The sequence below is a fragment of the Saccostrea echinata genome, unplaced genomic scaffold (genome assembly GCF_033153115.1).
Source record: "Saccostrea echinata isolate AGI-Se365-2 ecotype Australia unplaced genomic scaffold, CSIRO_AGI_Sech_v1 ptg000030l, whole genome shotgun sequence".
Lineage (NCBI taxonomy): Eukaryota > Metazoa > Mollusca > Bivalvia > Ostreida > Ostreidae > Saccostrea > Saccostrea echinata.
This window is the reverse complement of record NW_026889779.1, coordinates 5,215,783-5,238,198: the sequence shown is the minus strand read 5'-3', so window position 1 is coordinate 5,238,198 and position 22,416 is coordinate 5,215,783. Positions and strand designations below refer to the sequence as shown.

At 34.1% G+C, this 22,416-nt stretch overlaps 1 protein-coding gene across 1 annotated transcript; it reads left to right on the top strand.

Moving 5' to 3' along the window:
- The first annotated feature begins 53 nt into the window (after positions 1-53).
- LOC133196137 (uncharacterized) lies at positions 54-21,609 on the top strand. Its single transcript, XM_061332070.1, has 16 exons — positions 54-265; positions 974-1,078; positions 1,405-1,786; positions 1,991-2,155; positions 4,644-4,859; positions 5,498-5,692; positions 8,568-9,184; positions 9,728-9,906; positions 10,739-11,084; positions 11,419-11,751; positions 16,136-16,332; positions 16,566-16,720; positions 18,360-18,485; positions 18,516-18,641; positions 19,088-19,181; positions 20,610-21,609. The coding sequence occupies exons 1-16, from the start codon at positions 54-56 to the stop codon at positions 20,705-20,707; spliced, it is 3,546 nt and encodes a 1,181-aa protein (XP_061188054.1). The 3' UTR covers positions 20,708-21,609.
- Positions 21,610-22,416: the final 807 nt, after the last annotated feature.

Sequence of the window (22,416 nt, the reverse complement as noted above, 5' to 3'; positions counted from 1 at the left end):
TTGGTACATTTGTTTACACTGACACAAAACGAAAGTAGAACTCCCTCCAGATTATGTTTTATTTTGAATCACCAAGAGGCGTTGTAGCCTTAAAAAACTTTGAGCATTTTGCAAGGATTAGATTGAAATTCTTATTAAGAGTTTTAAAATGTGGAAACCAGATAGACGACTTCATGTCGATTTTGTCCGACCAGGATGTTGTGATAGATTCTGATGTGTTACTTGAAGGGTCCCATAAAGATATCATTTCCCATTTTACTTTGAGGTTTGCTTTTTATAGTATATATACAGGACAAATTGTTCTAAATAAGCTGTTTGAATCATGTTAAAATGCTGGCTGCTTTGAAACTCCATCGTTGCAAGGGCATGGGTTTTGTCTGTGCATGGCAAATTCAATGTCACTCTACATGCTCTAGATTACTTATGACCAGAGGATGTGTCATTCTTTTTTAGCTCATCTGAACTGAAAGCTCAAGTGAGCTTTTCTGATCACCTGTTGTTTGGTATCCATCCATCTGTCTGTCCTTCCGTCTGTAAATTTTTCACATTTTCAACTTCTCAACAACTACTGGCCAATTTTAGCCAAAGTTGGTACAAAGCATCTTTGGGTGAAGGGTAGTTTAAATTGTAAAAATACTCAAAATACATATGTAGTGTGATTTAACCAGTATACCAAGAGACAGACATGAAAATCATGTGGGTCTTATTTTCTCTGGGGACTTGTTTTTTTGATATCAGTGAATTCCAGGAAAGGAATTAGAATATGATTAAAAAAAAAAAAAAAAAAAAAAAAAAAAAGTATGAATTTTAAAATTGAGTTGACTTGGGTTCTGGTAAATTAGGATTACAGACAGTCAAATAATGCTTGACAAACTTCATTCAAGATTAGCTCACTTGCGTCTTTAGCTTGAAATCACTTGCATTGCTATCCAAGATATTGTATACAAAAATTACAAATGATTTGTTTTTGTAGACTTCTGCTGGCAAATGAGGCTGATACCTGTGATTTTCTTCTCCAAGCTGAGACCAGACTGTTCCAATTTAGACTAAAGAGCATGAATGATACAGAATTATCTGGGTATGAATGCTAAAATCCTGTGAAAAGTATTTAAGTTGAATGTTGGTAATTCTCATTACGTACTTGTACTATACAGGTACTTTTTCTCATTTTCAAAACTTAACACAAAGATAGATAAAGAACTATTTGGCACAATCATGAATAAATATCATCAAATTTTTTATGTAGCATATATTTCTATAAAATTATATTTTGCAGGTTTTTATAAATTACAAACAGAAAATTGTGACATAGCTAGACTCTAAAGTATGAATCATGCTAAAATAAATATACGTAAAGTAGATCATATGCATATACTTTAAATTATCATGGCAATTGAATTGTAGGTATTTATCTTATTTTGAATCAAAGCTAAAGAAACTACAGGATTCCATACATCCCTTATCTTCAGACTTCTCCTTCGTGTACCAAATTCAGAGTATTCTATCACAGATAAAGAGTTCCCATAGAAGCTGGAGGAAGGTTGTTTCATTCAGTCACGACAAAAAAGACAATTTCTCCTTCCACGTCCCATTTTCTGTTGTACCACAATTAGTTGCCAAGAGAGTGGTAACCATTCAACATGGACAGGCCGATGTACCATACTGTTACCTACATGATGTGCTGGAACACTGCTTTATGCTCATTCTTCGTCATGGCTTACAGAAATGTAAATCCATGCAGGGAAGCTTGGATAAGCGCTGTAGAATACTCAGACACCAATTGCAGGTAAAGGGTCTCAATTCCCTAAAATCTCTCTCAAGCTTTATTTTTTTCAATGCAGAATTGGAGTCTTTTTAAGAAATCTCGGAAAATGTCATCATTTATTTTTTTTTTTAATTCATTAATACAAGTATTTTTTTTTCTTAGTTTGTAGTTTGGGCACAGAGATATTTCATAAATAAATTCATGTTTTAATATATATGTGTGTAGGTAATATTAAGGAATAACTACAAGCCATTTGCTGATATGTCTTTTGTAACCTCCTCTTCACTGGGACAACAGGAAGTGATGTCAGAGAGCAAATTCTTCCCACCATGTATGTCAGTGCTATTTCAGAATCTTCATGAAAACCACAGACTTCAGCACCATTCCAGGGTATGTCCACTGTGTACACATATACACTGAGAGTGTGTTATGTTGCCTTAAACATACACTGAGCATATACCTAACTTATACACTGAGAAAGTATCACACTTAAATACACTGAGGATGTATCATAGTATACATCGAGGATGTGTCATAGTTAACACTGAAAATGTATCATAAGTATACACTGAGAATGTATATTAGTTTACACTGAGAATGTATCATAGTACAAATTGAGGATGTATCATGGTACACACTGTGGATGTATCATAGTTTATACTGAGAAATTATTATAGTAGACATTGAGGATGTATTATAATATACACTGAGAATGCATCATAGTATAGATTGAGGATTTTTCATAGTATACACTGAGGATGTATAATAGTATACACTGAATACCGGTATGTATCATAATATACACTGAGGATATAACATTATGTACACTAAGGATGTTTTGCACCAAAAATTCACTTATCACAATTTTAAAATGAACTTGAAATGTATCCTGATATACAGTGAGAATGTGTCACACTAACAAAATACACTGAGGATGCATCACATTGATGATGTATCAGTGTGTAAGGATATACATGTTTATTACATTTTAAACAGTGAAATACTGTGATTTATTTATAGAATAAAAGTGATATTCTGTCAGAGTGTGAAAGGATACCAAAGTGATATTCTCTCACAGTGTGAAATAGGGCTGTGCAATAATATCGATATTCTGGTACATATGTATATCGCAATTCATTGACAAAAAATATCATATTGCAATACGTTTTTCCAGTACTGATATACCTGCAAACTGCTTGGGCTTTAGATTTCTTGAGTAAAATATGAAATGTAATATGTCAGAACGTTTTCAATCATACCACACAGTACCAAACGGTAAAGTTGCTGTTGTATGGTTGCATTTTGTTCCAAAACTGTAGTGAAATCAATTTTTTTTTGTAACAATGTATATTTATAATAGTTTTACACAGGTTGCTTATATATGGAGTTTGATATAATAAGAAAAAGAGCATTTTAACTGTCATTGAAAATATTGCAATACATATTGCAATACAGTTAAAAATATTGCAATATATCACAATACGAAATTTCCAGCCGATACCCAGCCCTAGTGTGAAAGGATATCAAAGTAAGTAAAAATAACTTCTGGCCTTTCATAAGATAAAAATAGTAACTAAAACATCTTGATAGAGACAAAAACTGCCAATTTCTTCCCAAATATGTTGCTAAAATTTATGTTACAATGTTTTCAATCTCACAATAATTGCTAAGCTATGATGTCTCAACCATCAACTATGAAGTCACAGCCTTTGACACTGTGTTCAGAAAAGACAGAGGCAAAGGAAAATCAAAGAAAATGTAATAAACAGAAAATTCAATGTTTTGAAGTTGGATATGGAATTTATTTCACTTGTGAGACAGGATTTTTTGATATTTTCACTCATGCTTCGCACTCATGAAAATATAAAAAAAATCCTGTCCCACTCTGAAATAAATTCCATATCCAACTACAAAACATTGAATATCCTCTATATATTAAAACAGCTTCATATTGAAACTTGGTGTCAAATGCACTATTTTGTATATTATTATAACCAGGTCATGAGGAAAATATTGCTAAATTTTTGAATGCTCTAGAAGTTCATTTCCAGAATATCTACAATGTATTTAGGATGTACCAAAGATCTACTTCATGATTATATGAGAGTTTTGCAGGAAAGTTGAAGAAAGAGCTAGGTTCACTTTGTCCATGAAATAGCCCTGTCCATATACTGATTAACTGACCAAGTCCCAATGTTCCATTTCAAACATCAAAGTAAAGTAAAGACTTGGTGCTTTCATTTCCTAACAAAAGGTTTCCTCTCAGGGTCCTGATATTGAAAAACAGGCTTTGTGAAATTGCGATGTTCCTAACTTTTTAATAAAATGGGTGTATTTGAGTACTTTCAGCAAAGAATAAAAATATTAAAATATTATAATACTTTCAGTGAAGAATTAAAATATGAGCTCACCCCTCCATCCAAAAAATAAATCATGTTATATATTCTTCTAAAATAGTCCTTTCATTATATAATTGAACATTTTGGATCAGAGGTTGAGGTCTATGCAAAATATTGAAAAACTGCTTAAATTCTTGGCCATTTTTGAAGAAATTTCAGGATTTGAGGATAGTTACACAATTCATGACATCATAATACATGGATTAGCAAGAAAATTATGTCATTTTTAATAGATATGCAGTCACGAAGGGTCCAAGTGAAATTTTATGAATTTCAACTGAAACTGAGTAGTTTTGATTTTTCAGAAATTCACAGAGGCAAAAAATCCGAAATTCACATGGCCAAAAATGGCCCTAAGTGAACCTTGTTCTTTTTACTGGTATATGTAATGCTATGCTGTTTTATATGTGTAATAAATAAAAAGATTATATTAAAAGAAAAATGATGGAAAATATTTTAATACACTTTGCTTTTTCTAGATCCAGCTGACCTTGTTTTTAAAAGAAATAGGTATGCCTGTTCATGAGGCTTTACATTTCTGGAGGTATTATTACAGCAGAGTCAGTGATCCTAACAGTGGCTGTTCTCACAAGTGGGAGGGGAACGAGAGGAGGTACCAGTATAGTATTAGGCATCTGTACGGACTGGAGGGATCTCATATCAATTACAGGGCTCACTGCTGCATCTCTCTACAGGTTGGTATAGGGCATTAGCAAAGTCTGTAAATTATCTTGTCAACTTGCGAATGAATTTTGTCAGCTTGTACTTGTGTCAGAAACTTTTATTTTCCTGCAATAAAGTTGCAAAGGGGTCATATAGCAGCTCATTGACATATGAGTGTGTGCCTGCATCCATCCCTGCATCTAGTCCAATGGTTATCATCCTCACAATGTCAGGGGTCCTGAGTCAACACATTGCTGTTGGACCCCTGACAAATTTCATTTGTAATGATATCTTTGGGCTTGCTTCTCTCATTGAAAAGCACCAATCAAATTGAAGTAGATAGATAATGTAAACAGAAAGGAATCAGTTGACACCTAAAATGCATGTGTTATGCATTGTTTATCAACGAAATGCTTATTGTGATTGGTTGAGAGATGAGAAACAATCAAGATTTGTAATTTCCCCAAAAGACGTCGCTGCAGTCAGCCCACAAGAGATCAAATGAAATTTGTCAGGGGTCCAACTGCAACGTGTTTATTCAGGACTTCTGACATTGTGAGGATGAATGGTTATGAATATTTTCCTGAAGTCACACTAGTGAGGGAATATAAAAGATAAAGGTTTAAAGATTTCAGAGTAAATTCTTATATTTTTGTTCATTTTTTTCAAGGAATTTATTCCGTCATGTGGAAGTAGAGGAGGTTGCCCTTTCAAACATTTTGATGATGCTAAACTGATTCATTTTCTGTCAGAGGAGGAAATTAAGAGCATGGAGGACATCTTGGACCTGAGGGGCCAAGAGCAATTTTCCAATGCTTGTGCCCTGTACCTGCAGAGAAAGACAGAAAACATATTACAAAGCCAAGTAAATGTCTAATTAAGAAGTTACAAAACATTGGCATGAAGATTTTAAAGCTATTAAAAAGTTTTTAATAGAACTTTTAACTACATGAACCTAGAAGAAATTATTTAAATAAAAGATTTACTGGTCTTGTAGAGTACGTAGGCTTTCCTCTGTAAAATCTTTTCCCCCAGAAAACTGGCTCTTAGAGTAGGATTTAAATATATCCCCACCAGAAAATTGGCTCTAAAGCAGGATTTCCCCCATGGAAAAATTACTCTAGAGTAGGATTTTCCCCATGGAAATTTTCTTGCCATGTGTAATAGTTTATATTTACTATACAGTGCAATTTGCCCCAGAGCCAAATTTTCCCCCAATAAAATATCATGGCTATACATATACATGGAAGGAAGGGGGTGACACATTGTTAGAAGTGTCCATTCTTCAGAAAGGCAGCAAGTTACATTGGAAATATGAATTATTATTATGAAAATTGAAAATTTTGAATTTCCCTTTTTCTCAGTAAATGACCATCAATTTGTTTGAAGCATTAAACTCTTATTCTTTTCAACTGGTCAAACTGGCTTTTAAAAAAAAGGGTACTATGTAATCAGTTTAACAAATTTTTAACTGTATCCATGGAATTATTTGAAATGATTTTTAGCTCACCTGAGCTGAAAGCTCAAGTGAGCTTTTCTGATCACCTGTTGTCCGTCGTCTGTCTGTCCGTCTGTAAGCTTTTCACATTTTCAACTTCTTCTCAAGAATCACTGGGCCAATTTTAACCAAAGTTGGTACAAAGTATCCTTGGGTGAAGGGGAGTTTAAATTGTAAAAGTGAAGGGCCAAGCCCCCTTACAATGGGAGATAATCAAGAAATGACAGAAATAGGATGGGGTCATTAAAAAATCTTCTTCTTAAGAATCATTGGGCGAGAAAAGCTGAAACTTATGTGGAAGCATCCTTGGGTAGTGTAGATTCTAAATTGTTCAAATCATGACTCCTGGGGTTAGGATGGGTCCACAATGGGGAATCAAAGTTTTAAAACAAAGCATTAAAATATATAGGAAAAATCTTTAAAAATCTTCTTTTCAAGAACCACTGGGCCAGAAAAAGCTGATACTCATATGGAAGCAGTCTTGGGTAGTGTAGATTCTAAATTGTTCAAATCATGACCCCCGGGGGTAGGGTGGGGCCACAATGGGGAATCAAAGTTTTACATTGAAATATATAGGAAATTTTTTTAAAAATCTTCTCAAGAACCACTGGGCCAGAGAAGCTGAGACTTATAAGGAAGCATCCTTGGTTAGTGTAGATTCTAAATTGTTCAAATCATGACCCCCGGGGGTAGGGTGGGGCCACAATGAAGAATCAACGTTTTACATCGAAATACATGTATATAGAAAAAATCTTTAAAAATCTTCTTCTCAAGAACCACTGGACCAGAAAATCTGAAACTTATATGGAAGCATCCTCAGGTGGTGTAGATTCTAAATTGTTTGAATCATGACCCCCCGGGGGTAGGGTGGGGCCACAATAAGTATTAAAAGGGGAAAATCTTGTGAAGAACAGCAGGGGCAAAGTTACTCAGGTGAGCATTGTGGCCCATGGGCCTTTTGTTTTTTGCTCACCTGAGCTGAAAGCTTAAGTGAGCCCTTTTTAGGGGTAGGTTGGCACCACTTATGCATTAAAGCTTTTCAATACTGAACTGATTTTTGCTTTTTTCCTAGCCACAGTACTCAGGTGAGCAATGTGGCCCATGGGCCTCTTGTTTGGTCTTGGCTTTTATCCTTTGAAGAAGTATTCGATTTAAAAACTCAAAATGGTATGTGGAATCTAACAATAACATAAATTATTGTCTTTGTCAAAAGGATCAATCCATAAATAGAATACTAGGCCTTTAGAGGGCCAACATATTATTAAATCACTAAATGTGGCCTGATATACATTTTAAAATTCCTGAACAAACAGGTATCTTCACATAGAGAGAGATGTTGACGTTGAGTCTTAGGATTTTTTAAATGACTAATTTTACAATTTTCTATGAGTTAAAATTTTGGGTTGAATGTATTCATTTAAACTAAATATATTAAGATTTAATACTTCGTTTGACAATTCTTGAATTGAAAGCACTCAAATTTCTTTTAGAAATCTGTTGACTTTCATATAAACTTTTAGCCAGAATTTTGTGGATACGATATAAGCATTGATACAAGGGGGGAAATCCCACTCTGAGAAAGAATGAGGGGGAAATTTGGCTCTATTGTGAGATTTCCCCTCAGGGTGAAATCCAACTCTATAGTTCAGATTTGGGGAGGGGGGGGCTGGCTATGGGGGAATGCTACTCTACAACATCAGTAACAGTCTGCCAGATGAATGGAGTAATTTCATTGAGGTAGACTGAAACAAACAATAAGATACACTTGCCAGGTCTGTAGCAATGGTTTTAAAGGGGGTTGGGGGTTGGGGGGGGGGGACGATGGCCCACCTTCCAAAAAAAAATTTGACAAGCCAAAAAAAAGAAAAACCAATCTAAAACTGTCCAAAAAGTTGGGGGGGGGGCAACTTCCCAAAATAATCTGACAAACAAACAAAAAAAAATTTTTAAAAAATAATAATTAAAAAAAAAATTAATAATAACTGCCCAAATCGTGGACCTGCTTGACCTTACAGCAGCAAAGAGTAGAAAGGGGGGAGGGGCACCCAGGATCTAAATGAAAATTTACTATAGCAAAATATTCAGAAAGAAGTAGTCCATCCCCCCTCCCCAGCACCCCTGCATTCTACAGGCTTTTGTACTTGCATGAAACAGATAATGAGCTGGTAAATTTTCATACATGTGCACTGTATTATAAATAATATACATGTACTAGTAATTTATTTTCTGTATCTTCATTTAGATTCTTACCGATTCTAGTTCTGTAAATGAACCCTCAGCAAAAAGAGCAAGGTTGGAATCTGTAACTTCAAACATTAAGGGACCAGACAGCAGTTCATGTATCAATCCAGGAGAGAGTGAGGAGAAGCAGGTTACCACAGAAAAGTCTCTGTCTTCTAGCTGTACAGGGTGTGGGTTTAACTCTTCACCATCAACAAAATCTATACAAAACAAAAGAACTGAACAGAGCTCAGCGGATTCTGTGTCGAGACCATTTGAGGCAAATTCTAAAATACCTATTCATATTGGAACAGTGGATACTAGGAAGATCACAGATGAATGTGACAGAAAAACTAAGCATTTACCCTGTGATTCTATTCAAAATCAACGAAAGGTGCCTTTCTCAAGGAAGATAGAGAGCACCCTTGATGTGAACTCAAAGAACAACAACAATAGTAAACAGAATACAACTAACGACAAGGAAACAGCCTTGTGTTTTTGTCATGATCTTTGTTTATCTCAGATTGCAAACGAGGAACAACTGTCAAAAGACCACAGAAAAGAAACTAAACCAATTATCAAACCATCGGAGTTTTATGTGAATTTTAAAAATTTCTGCAAGTATTCAAGGACAGCATTGTCTAAACAATAAAGCCTTAAAATTGCCTATAGATTTCCTTTTTGCTTACAAGAATTAAAACAAAAAATAAAAATACAAGAATCACTTGTGAACATTGCAGTTATAATAGGTGTGCAGTGGCAGTTTGATAGGCTTTTACAGTCTCTTGCTGAAGACGGGGGAAATATGGAGATTGCCTGAGAATGGTGCGATAATCTGTAAAACTGTTAAAATATACCTCTCCCCTTTCAGTTTATAATGTTTAATGCACTTATAATTAAGAGAAATGTTCTCGTCTGATTGGTGATAATTTATGTAAAGTAGATATACTATATACACTATAGTGTATTGTAAATGAAAACGGACCCACCAATGATGTTTGCTTATCATCAATGCTTTTGATATTCAGACTGTAACACCCTGACCCTTACTTTTCAATGTCTTTAATTTCTTCTGTACATTGTTTACCGAGTGATTTACAAGTTCATGCACCAAAATATAAACAGTAGATGGTAAGTTAATTAACGATTAGTAGTTCGCATGTTGGTATATGTATCTTCCAGATGTCGGTCGAATTGTGAACTGCTTTTACCATTACCCTGGCTGAAATTGAAAGTAGCGATGTCGTCTCTCACAGGTTGCCGTCGGATGCTTCAACAACACTCTGTGTTGTTAAGGTTTACACAAAAGAGTGTCAGAACATTTTCTTCAGGTGTCTTGAGAAGCATTAATGGTAATAATAGTATGTAGTAGTCGAAGGCAGTCAAATATCACCTCATCATTTTTGCAAATTCCCACGTTGCACTGTTGCAGTCCTTGTACTGTTGTACATAGTACTTAGTAAGGTAGAATAATGCCTTTTTGTGACACATGAGGGTATCCTGTAGTTGTGAGGTCGAAAGAAACTATATTACTTTCACAGGAGACTTCGTAACTTATTTTATAAATATTTCATTTATGTAAATTACGAGCACAAGGGCACGGCTCTCCCAAAAATCACTATAATAGATGTCTTAGTACACAATAGTTAACAATGACAAAAACCAAAATTTTTGATGTTCCAAAAATATCACCTGTTTAAGTACTATTAACTTTTGAAAAAATGCTTGTAATAGTATGTTTGGGTGTAATTCAAACCATACACTTTTGGCTTGCAAACAAATATTGGACTGTAAATTTTTATTCCTGAAAATTGCAGCTTGAAAACTAGTTCTATTCAGGCCTGTTGAAACAGTTTCAAAAGCGGGGGGGGGGGGGGCAACTTCAAAAAGATCTGACAAGCAAAAAAAAAAATCTGACAAGCAAAAAAAAAAAACCTAAACTGACCAAAAAGGGGAGGGACTTCCCAAAATTGCCTGACAGCAAAAAAGGGTAATTTACTGTCCAAATCGTGAAATTTGCCAGTGCACGACCTTATATGAAAATCAAAAAGTGGGGAGGGGAGGGGGGGAACCAGTATCTAAAGGAAGATTTTCTATAGCAAAATAGTATACTCTGAAAAAAGCCCCCCCCCCCTTCTACAGGCCTGCTATTTCAATCTAACATAATTAAAATGCTTTTATTTTGACATACAGGCCATCATTTAATCAGCTTCTCAGCAAGTCATCAAAAAATTAACCATTTAAAGCCCACTGCATCCTTTCACTGCCACAGTATATGCAGACTGTACAGTAATTCCTCATCTAACACACCACAGAAACCTCAGAATGAACAGGGGTCCAAAGCAAACCCTGAGGAAGACCCAAAAGAGACCCCAAACACCAGCCAAGACAGCATGACAGCTGCTGATACTGCCGTAAAGAAACTTTCAGTCTTTCAGAGGTTCAAACAAACTTACAAAGAACATGGCAAAGTACTTATCATTGTTGAGGTTCTGACTTCAATATTTTGGTATGGGCTCTTTTACATCATTGTAAGATGGTGAGTAATGGTTTGTTTCTACATTATTTCAAGTTGTCACAATTAATGGGAGTCCAAATTGATAGATTTTTTTTAAAAGATCTATAACAATTAATCAAAATTTAAAACATCCTCAAATCATGTAGTTTCAGATTTTAGAAAAGTGATCTGATATACATGCTGCTTCTTGAGTTTCTTGATTTTTTTTCCATCAAGAATTACTTGGAACAAAGTTATATTTCAAAGCCACTCATACTGGGAATGAAAATCACTTCGCTGTAAGCGTGAATGCGTCAATTTATTATAAGTGTGTTTGCTATAACCATGTTTTACTGGAAAATATTTTACCTTTCAGTGGTGTAGATGTAATATCACTGCTGGAGAAACTGGGACTCAGTGAAACAATGATGAAACCATTCCATTCTTCAGGCCTTGGAGACTATTTGCTGGCATTTTTACTGTACAAATTGATATCTCCTATCCGTTATGCTGTCACACTTGGGGGGACTGGGTATATAATCAGATTAATGAGGAAACGAGGAAAGATACCCCAAGTGACAGAAAGTACAAAACTTAGGACCCTGGTCAAGGACAGTAAAGAGGAAATCAAGGACAAAAGTTCAAAGTTCAGGGAGAGGCGAAGGTCAAGTATCAAGGCCAGAGGAAGAAGAAAACGGAATCAGAAATGATGGACTAGTCAGAACTTTCTTCTTTTCTTTGCCAAAGCCTGATCTGTGATATTATCTGTTGGCATTTCACCTAGTGCTCAATTAACTTTGTATTGAATTGTTATATAATTGGAAATGATTGGTGTAGAGTTTAGTTTTTATTAAAGTGTTATTAAAATAGTAATTTTCTTATTGATTTTGAACAACTGTTGGTAGTTTCCCATCATATGGGATTCAGAGCCTGAATTATTTACATAAAAGTTCATGTTTGGTGGTGTCCATTTTATTGGCGTAATTTGCAGAATAAATGTTGTAATTTCCAAATAAGTTAACTAATGTAGTTTTTTACTGATACAAGGATAGTGGAAAATTTTGGTTTGAATTCTTTAGATAAAAAAAATTCTTGAAAAAATTAATGAGCAAACATGTAAAGAAGGAATTTGAGTATGTTTTAAAGTGACAGTCTAAAAGAAAGTCTCTTGAATTGTGGAATTTGTGAAAAGAGATGGAAAATTCATCAATACAGTGAAACCTGTCTAATCCGACATGCACTGGGAAACATATTTTGTGTCGGAATAGACAGGGTGTCGGGTTACAAAGTGTAAAGAACAGACAGAAAAGTAAAATGGGAATGAAAATAAAGGTCAGAATTCACTGAATTGGATTGCACAGGTGTCACATTAGACAGTTTTCACTGTATGTAGAAAATGAAGTGTGCAGGTGTTTTACATTTGTGCACCAGCAACAGTATGGAATATGAAAAAATCAAAATGAACTCAAAATAATTGAAGTTATCTTCAAAATTTGAAAATATCAATTTATTTGATGCACAGAACAATTTATTTAAAGATCTCCTAAGATAATTAATATCTTTAATTCTGAATTATTACATACATTAATTCAATTGAGATTGTTAATTTTCTAAATTAATGTAGAATAATTAATTTGTTGTTCTCTTCAAATGAATTAAAAGTATCAACAAATTGAATAAATGCACATAATAATTCAATTGAAGAGAGCAAAAATGCACGAATAATTGAATTATTAATATCTTCATTTATATTGCATGCAGATCAGTTCAATTAAGGATGGATTCTTTTCATATTTATTGTATTTAAAAATTTGTGAAATTTTCACAGATTCAAGAAAACAATATCACTAAAGTAAGACACCTATTAATGCACGCAACGATTCTTTAAAAGAAAGCAACTTAAATGATAAAATAAAATAATAAACTGAAACTGTTTAATTAGTGATACATTTATCTTTAATTAACGCATCCATAATTAAAATAAGATCTCTCTAAGTGAATTGTTGCTCTTTATAAATAAGATTTGATGTGCACATTAATTCCTCGAACAAAATTGTGATATCATTAAATAGGGCTGCGCAGTAATATCGATATTCCGGTATATTGCGATTCGCTAACAAAAATATCGTATTGCGATATGTTTTTTCAGTACAGATATACCGGTAAAATGTTTGGGCTTTAGATTTTTGAAATAAAATATGAAATTTAAGATGTCAGAAACGTTTTCAATCGTGCCAAACAGTACCAAACGGTAAAGGTTTTTGTTGTATGGTTGCATTTCCTTGCCAAACTGTAGTGAAGTCAACAGAACTTTTTTGTTACATCGTATTTATAAAAGCTTTATACACTCTGCTTATAAATGGAGATTAATGAAATAAGAAAAGAGCATTTTAACTGTTATTAAAAATATTGCAATACATATCGCAATACAGTTCCAAATATCGCAATATATCGCAATACGAAATTTCCAACCGATACCCATCCCTATCGTTAAAGATATCTTCAACTGAAGTAAAGAAACCATTTATACCGAGGTCTGAATTAATTTTTGCGAGGAATAATTCCACCACATTATTGAGTTCAACAAGTGAATAGATGTTTGCGTCAATTGAATTGATGAGGGCAATAGATTAGATGTGCGCATCAATTCAATTATTGCACGCAATAATCACTAAATCTATCGGGCAGAATCCAAACCATTTCAAAATAATACGGTCGGGCATACACTTTTATACAACTTGCAATTTTTGTTTTATGATGAAATGTGTTTCGTTCAACTTTCCGAGAACAAGAAAGAAAAACATGAAAAAAGAAAAAGTAAACTTTTCTTAAAGAAAACATGAAACTATTCGAAGTCAATATATTTTGCCTGTGAAATTGAATTAATTAGTTTAAATTTTCTTTTTACATCAAATGATGGGTGTGTAATTGTTTGCTTCCTAAATTTAATGGGAATTTTTCCTTGTCTCTATTACTATAGTGATTTGAATTTCAATTAAATAATATAATTTCCTACTCTAAGTCTTATTTTATGATATTCTTGTCTTCTCGGGTCGTAGTTTTCTATGACTAGTAGTCTACATGTGTTGTTTCTTCTTTTCAGCTATATATTAGACATTTTGGCATACGTTTCAGGATCTATAAATATCACTGGTAATAAGGCGTGTCGGCAAATTGAGGTCAGTAAGCTCGAAGCTGCAAGGTTAAACCTTGACCAGTGTCCAGAAATATTCCTTTAATTTCATTGTCCCTAAAGCAGTACTGACTGCAAATGTCTAGAATAACTCTGATATAACCGCAGATGCAACTACCGCTTATCCCAGCCAGGCACGCAGTAAAGGGGGGGGGATAATTGATAGCATTCTATCAAAATAAATAAAAAATAACAAGGAAAAAAAGGTAAATCAAACTTGTAAATTATATACACTGTATAAAGAGCAAATAATTTTACTTACAAGTTGACTAGTGAAGGTTTAAGCCAGTTCTTGTGCGAAAAGCATTTTATGTGTGCATTGGATTTATAACCTTTTTCACTTTAATTTGATAAAAAGGTAATTAAATGAATGTTATGTCGTTTAATGTTTTTATATTTCCTGATATTTATTTATTATGAGAGATAGCATGTACATGCACTGCATGTTGTCTGAAAAGGAAATGTTTCCAATACTGACGAAAAAAAAATCTGTATTGCAAAGTACTCTAATATTTCCCTTTCAATTTTAAATAAATTTATTCCAACCAATCTCACGGTGGCAGACGATTTTATTTTTATCTAAAAGGTCGGGGGTTATGTCGCGATTGTCTTTATTGACAAACAAATAAACCTGACACACCGCGACACCAAAATCACCCCATTCAATCGATGATTTATATCGATTACAAACTGTGCTAATATTAAACATGAAAGGATAGCGAGCTTGAATTTAACATTCGTAAGTCTTTACTGATATTATGACGCGAAGTTTAAGGTCAAACTGCGTATGAGTCAACGTGTACATTTAAATTTTCACTTTGGATATCATCCCTATTTATATGTTGCTTTTGTCAGTGTCTCGTGAATAGTTGCTGTGGAATAATCTAACACACCACAGAACACAACACAAATATCCACAGGAATCGGAAACTTACACGAATATAAATTTCTTTAAAGATTTGTTACAGCCTTTGGACCAGATCGTGAAAAACATTTCGTGAAAAGGGGGCGTTACCTGGACTGGCTCATGTTATCATCGTAATGGGGCAGACAGCGGTCCGATCGTGCATATTTACTGAAATTATATAGAATATATGGACATATTTGTGTGCATAGAGGATAGCTAAAACTAGCAGGTAATTTACAAAGTTTAACCTAACTGTTTTGCTTGAAAATCTTTAATTCCTGTTTTAACCATCTAAACTTTTGTATGCATATATAGATGTGTTATGAAAATAGTATTTACTTTGAGATAATAGAGCATGTTAATTAATGTCGTGTCATTCGTCAAGTTGATTTAAATACAGGTAATTGTACATATACATGTAGGACAACTAACTTATGAAATTCTTGGAATTTTCATCTCAACTCCTTATAAGTGGAATATATTTACCTGAACATTACACTGACAGGAGATGAACGCGATATAGATACCTCGGATGTTACATAAAACAAAGGTTACAAGACCTTTTCGTCACCACCTGTTTATTATAAAAGCTTGTAACAGGAGAAAGACCATAGAAAATAAGTATTGTGACCTTATTCATGTCTCTACCACAATCAGGAAGTAGTCACTTAAAACAACACGAATGTAAGATCATGTTCACAAATATACTTCAATACCGCCCGAAGTCAAAAATGTTATTCCGTGAATAATGACTGTGGCTGTTTTCTATATCAGTTTATACTTCTTAAGAAACGTTCGAGAATGTAGTTAAAACTTGAGTACTATTTTGATTGGTACGTAAATTTTAATCAAGTTTACTTATAAAACTCAAAGGAACGTGGATGCTCCTAAATTTATATATATGTATTTCCTGTGTTATCATAACTATTTTTTGTTTAAAACTTTCTTGTATGCACACACGGAACTGTTTATCCTTTCAGGAAAAGTTTAAAGTATTACTGCTATGAGCACAAACAGACGGCCAAATGGTCGCGCTTCCGGTCCCCCGACTGGATCACGGAGCGGCCCCGAGGGAAAGTCTAAGCAAATAAAACTGGTTCTGCTGGGAGAGTCTGGAGTAGGCAAAAGTAGCATAGCCTTAAGATTTGTTCGAGGGGAATTCAACGAGAATGGGGAAGCTACCATTGGAGGTACCTTAGCCAGACCTTAGGCCTAACTATACCTTGAGTTTCCAACCTCTCATAAACACAACTCAAACTTTATCCTTTAAAATCACGCAAATTACTCGTATTTTTAAAATGACTAGTGGCTCCCAATGTTATTATTTTTTTTTTTCTAAAATTAAAGCCTATTTTGGCATACTTTTATTTCTTACTAATTCTAGTAGCGATTCCTTATACTTAGCTTCTGTTTTCAATTCCAGCCGCTTATTTGACAAAAACGATAAATGTCCTGCAGTCTGCGACAGTTAAGTTCGACATCTGGGATACTGCAGGACAAGAAAGGTACCATAGCTTGGCCCCCATGTATTATCGCGGGGCACCTGCTGCCGTGGTAGTCTATGACATCACAAGCCAGGTACGTCATATCATATAAGAACTGCCAAAGAATTAAAATTGCCTTGTTTTAGCGTATATTGCCTTTTTTATTCACAATTGTGTAGATATCAGGAATTTCTACAAGCAAGACTTGATAAATATTACAATATAAAGCACTCCTTTGCCACTCTCAGTTTAATGCAATCAACACAGAATTATGACATTGTGCTATTTAGGAAACAATATTTAACATAAATTGCCAGATATTTAAAGAAAATACAAATATAAGCAACTGACTTTCAGACATTAATAAGAAACACGAGACTGGAAAAAAAGTCGTGGCTTTATTCTGAGTTCCACTGAAATTTCAGAAGATAAGAAAAGGCTTTTGTAATGAAATGCAATTCAGCTATAGGGCGGAAGTTTGAATTCCATACATTGTATAAAGTAAAGTTGCTAAAATTGAAAGCTTTCTCAAATTTAGGAGAGGGTGCAAATTTCTAAGAATGGATGAGGAAAAGCACTCAAGCAAAATATTTTGACAAGCCTCCCCCATCCCAAACACCCACACTGCCACTATCAAAAGAGGGGGTACAAGCCAAGAGTATGTTTGCTATTGTGAAGAAAGGTCGTTTTCAGTATCTTTAAATAACCATGGACATTGTAAAAATCCTTTGTGAAGGGGGTGGTGGGTGAAATGTAATACGACTTAAGTCTTTAGTGGCAAAAATATGTTTCCAATGTTGGTAGGCACTTTCAGATATGCATGAAATCGATTTACGTGTAAATTATGTTTTAATAATTCATCCTCATTAATTATACAGTAAATCCATATTTACTTCTTCTTCTTTTTTTTTTTTTTTAAATTCTTTACTTAAGCATGATTTTTTTTTTGGTTAAAATATATTTTTTTAGCATTATATACCATTATAGTATTATTGAATTTTCTTATATATATATATATATATATATATATATATATATATATATATATATATATATATATATATATATATATATATATATATATATATATATATATAAACTAAGTATGATTTATTGTTAATTTTATTATTAGACAGAATTACTTTACATTATACATCTACTTAAATATATTATCACACCAAAAATTTCCCATAAATACCTTCTTTATTGCACTGGTATATGCCATAAGTATCAAAAGACCGAAAGTTACTTTGAAGATCGCCACGAACCCCAGACAAGTTATACACCACAGGGATTAGTAACTTAATATTAATCAATTTCTGGTACCAAATACCGAACCTTAATTTGTTTAAGTGACAGGGGTCCTCAAACCATGTAATTTGAAGGCGGATCTTATTTCCGAGGCTTTTAAGGGACCCTTTCCATTTTTAGTCTAGTATATCTGTATCTTCATTCTCGGAAAATTACTATTCTTCACTGTATGTAGATTTAAATTTTGTTGCTTTTGTAGTGTAATCACTGGAAGTTTTTGGCTTCAACTTGCTTTTATCTAATTTTTGTCTCTTTGGCTTTATTTTACATCACTTCAGAGGCATGTATGCTTTGTATAGATTTACTATACATAATTCTAAGTGGTATCGGATTTTTGACACTTTAATGTGTAACGTCCTGTTAGCACTCTATAAGATGTCTACTTTTGCATGCTACTCACATTTCTGCTGTTCTTTTTCTAGACTTCCTTCTCACGCGCTCAAGCTTGGGTTAAGGAGCTCATTCAGCAAGCTAACTCTCAGATCGTCATTGCTTTAGTGGGCAATAAGGCCGATATGGCCAGCGAAAACAGGGTCATAAGCAAAGAGGTAAGAGGCACCATTTTGTACATGTTACAGGTTTCATTTAAGGAGGCTCAGCGGTGGACAAGGGAGATCATTGATTTTGGCGGATCTTGTAATTATATTATGCTGCTGGGAAATAAATGCGATTTAGCTGACGATTGTCGAGATGTGCCCTATGAGGTATGACTTACACAATAAGGAAGCTACGTCCGAGTGTACTTAACTCGGACAAACCTGCGTATAATGCATGCATGATGTCAGACTTTTTTTGGTTGTTTGTAGAACGGTAGTACTGTTGGTATCAGTATGGATTTTTGTTAACTTCAGTTTTTTTAAATCAACTTAGGATTCAACATTCGTTTTGTGTTTATTAAGCTTTAATATAGGTTCTTGGCAAAATTTCACCAAAATAAACTTCACTATACATCAATGCAACCTTCATATTTTTCATCTTCGCTATCCAAGTGTTTTGACCTATTTCTTTAAGGAGCACAGGGTTCTCGAAGATGAGACCTTGAAATCTTTTCAAAGAATGAGTAAAAGTGAAAAATTGTAGTATTAATGTATCCTTACTCTGTATTATCATGCCATTTCCCAAAGTTTTGACACCAGTTCTTTTGATTAAGGAGGGCAGTGAATTTGCAAGTAGTAATGGACTGATGTTCATGGAGGTGTCTGCCAAAACAGGAATGAACGTCGAAGAAGTTTTCAACAACCTAGGTCTGTCTCTAGATATTATAGTTTTGTATTTTTGAAAGTTTTCAAGATTAATGGTATTCTTCTTAGTGTCGCAGAACTTGAATGTTTTTTATATGCCCCCGGATCGAAAGATCGCGGGGGTATATTGTTTTTGTCCTGTCTGTCTGTTTGTCTGTTTATCTGTTTGTCTGTCTGTCTGTTGTCAACTTTAACCTTGCCCATAACTTTTGATTGGTTGGAGCTATGACTTTCATATTTCACATGTGTATTCCTTGTGACAAGACCTTTCTTTGGGTACCATCATATTTGACCTTTTAAACCTTGACCTTGGAGTTTGACCCACTTTTGCAAAATTTTATGAGACTTTAACCTTGGCCATAACTTCTGAACAGTTGGTGCTTGGGGTTTCAAACTTCACATGTGTATTCTTTGTGACAAGGCCTTCCTTTGGATACCAACAACTTTGACCTTGACCTTGGAGTTTGACCTACTTTTGAAAAACTTTAACCTTGGCCATAACTTTTGAACAGTTGGTGCTTGGGGTTTAAAACTTCACATGTGTATTCCTTGTGACAAGACCTTCCTCTGGATATCAACCTCTTTGACCCTTTGACCTTGACCTAGAAGTTTGACCTACTTTTGAAAAACTTTAACCTTGGCTGTAACTTTTGAACGGTTGGAGCTAGTGCTTTCTACTTCACATATATAATCCTTGTGACATCACCTTCCTTTGGATACCAACCGCTTTGACCTTTTGACCTTGACTTAGGAGTTTTACCTACTTTTGAAAAAACTTTAACCTTGGCCATAACTTTTGAATGGTTGATTCTAGGGCTTTCATACTTCACATATGTAATCCTTGTGACAAGACCTTCCTTTGGATACCAACCACTTTGACCTTTTGACCTTGACATAGGAGTTTGACCTACTTTTGAAAAACTTTAACCTTGGCCATAACTTTTGAATGGTCGTGCTAGGGCTTTCATACTTCACATATGTAATCCTTGTGAAAAAACATTCCTTTGGATACCAACAACTTTGACCTTGACCTCGACATTTTACTTACTTTTAAAAAACTTTAACCTACGCCATAATTTTTGAACAGTTGCAGCTAGGGCTTTCAAATTTCACAGGTATATTCCTCAAGACAAGACCTTTCTTTGGCTACCAACATTTTTATCTTTTGGCCTGGATTTTGACTTGCATTTGAGAAACTTTAATCTTCGCCATAAGCTGCCATACGGGGGCATCAGTGTTTCACAAACACATCTTGTTTCATTCTATTTTCGTTCTGACACGATTATATGTTTTAAAAGGGGGTCACTGTAAAGATTATGTCTTCCCAGAGCAAAGATATATAACTTCTGGTAAAATCTAGAATAGTATTTTATTTGTACAAGTTACCCATGACTTCTGCCACCTTAAAATTATTGCCTTTCTTTCCTGTAGCTACCAAAATAGCCTCCCAGTCAACACCGGAAACGAAATCGACCACCGTCCGTCCGACCACAGTGGAAGGGACAGGAAAAAGTGGATGTCCTTGTTGAAAATGGAGTCACATAGATTTTTAGTGATATCGGATTAATATGGCATTGCTTTTTTGTGATAATCAAAAAATTCTATTGGAGAAAAGCTCCTATAATTATACCAAGGACTCGGCGTTAAACATTTGTGGTTTATTATTTCTGCTGATATACGTACAACATGTGCTGTACCTGTGATAATATTGCAAATCATGCACACTTGAGATAATCTGAAGGGGATTTTTATGGTCCCACTGTTACGATTTTGTCGCGTTCATTTATCAGCACGTGTCAATATGATATGAGGGTACAGACAAGTACAAATACCGGTCCCCCTTACTATTTTTAAGAGTTATATAATTAAGTGTATATATATAAGCATGACTTATTTACCTTATTACCAATAGTAAATTATAATCTTGACTTCCTTTCGAGGAAAGGAGATATTTTGTCTTGTTTTATTTCTTTTTGTTAAACAAAGTAATTATAAACATAAAAAAGGAATTTTTCACTCTACACTTTCGTGAGAACCATCAACCTTTACCATTGAACAATTTGTTAATGAAATGAAAGAACGCATCTTACATTACTTATAAAGATAAAAGGAGAAGAATTTTATTATAGCGATTTGTGATCTAACTCATACTTGGTTAGGACACAATCAAACAATTTAATTTTTCAACTAAGTATCACATGCAGTTATACATTTAATTTTTTCCCCGTTGGAAACAAATGCAATGATCTTTACTGGAAACGCATTGTATGTACATTGTAGCATTATGTAAACTGAGCATTTGTTTGTTGACCTATAAAAAGCTGAAATGGATGTTTTTCATGTTAAAGAATTTCTTTCCTCTTGTGAATTTCATCTGTGCGCAGGCCTATTTTTTGTTCTAGAATAAAATATGTATTTGCAAAATATAGTATATGTTGCGTGTAAATGTGAAATTTATTTATTAGATGTAAGACCGCGGAACATTAACTGGCAAAATTGGAAATATGCAGCTTACGTCATTTCCATATGTCGCAGTCAAACACTTGATGATATACAATGAAGTGGACGGGTACAATTTGACACGGACGTCTGCGAAAACATTGGATTGAAATTGCAATTCGAAATTCATTTTCAATCCACCTGAGCTATTTTTCGCAAAGTTATAATTGTATGATCGAAACGACAAATACGTAATTTCAGTTCCCAAATACGTATAGTTTGAAATTATTGTATAACAATTTTTTATCCAATATTTTGAGGACACACAAAAGTTGGGACGGCTATTTGATTTTAGAAGGGGGGGGGGTGCAAATTTTGTCCAATCAGATTATTTATGGCTATGCCTCACATAAAAGAATTTATTTATTATTTGTAGGATGACAAAAGACATTATTTATTTTCTTCTTCACTGAAAAAAATTGAAATTCAATTTCAATCCACCTGAACTGTTTTCAAACCTTAAGTGTGAATTATGATCCAAAAGACAAATAAATTCAATTCCCAAATACATGTTTCTGAAATTCATATTTATATGAGTTTGTTAAGCCTATAATTTTAAGGGCACGTCAAAGTCATAGAAGACAGAGAATATTTTTTTCAGGGGACGGCCATTTGATTCTAGAAGGGGGGGGGGGGCTGTCAAAAATTGTCGAGTCAGATCATGCCTTCACATGAAGAATATATTAATTTCTAGGATGACAAGAGCTTTTATTTTTCAGTTTTTTGTTCTCTGAAAAAT

Coding starts and splice junctions, on each gene's coding strand:
- LOC133196137 (XM_061332070.1), top strand. CDS start 54: ATGTTTTATTTTGAATCACCAAGAGGCGTTGTAGCCTTAAAAAACTTT. Junction 18,486..18,515: donor ACAGGGTCATAAGCAAAGAG/GTAAGAGGCACC, acceptor TACATGTTACAG/GTTTCATTTAAGGAGGCTCA. Junction 18,642..19,087: donor GTCGAGATGTGCCCTATGAG/GTATGACTTACA, acceptor CTTTTGATTAAG/GAGGGCAGTGAATTTGCAAG.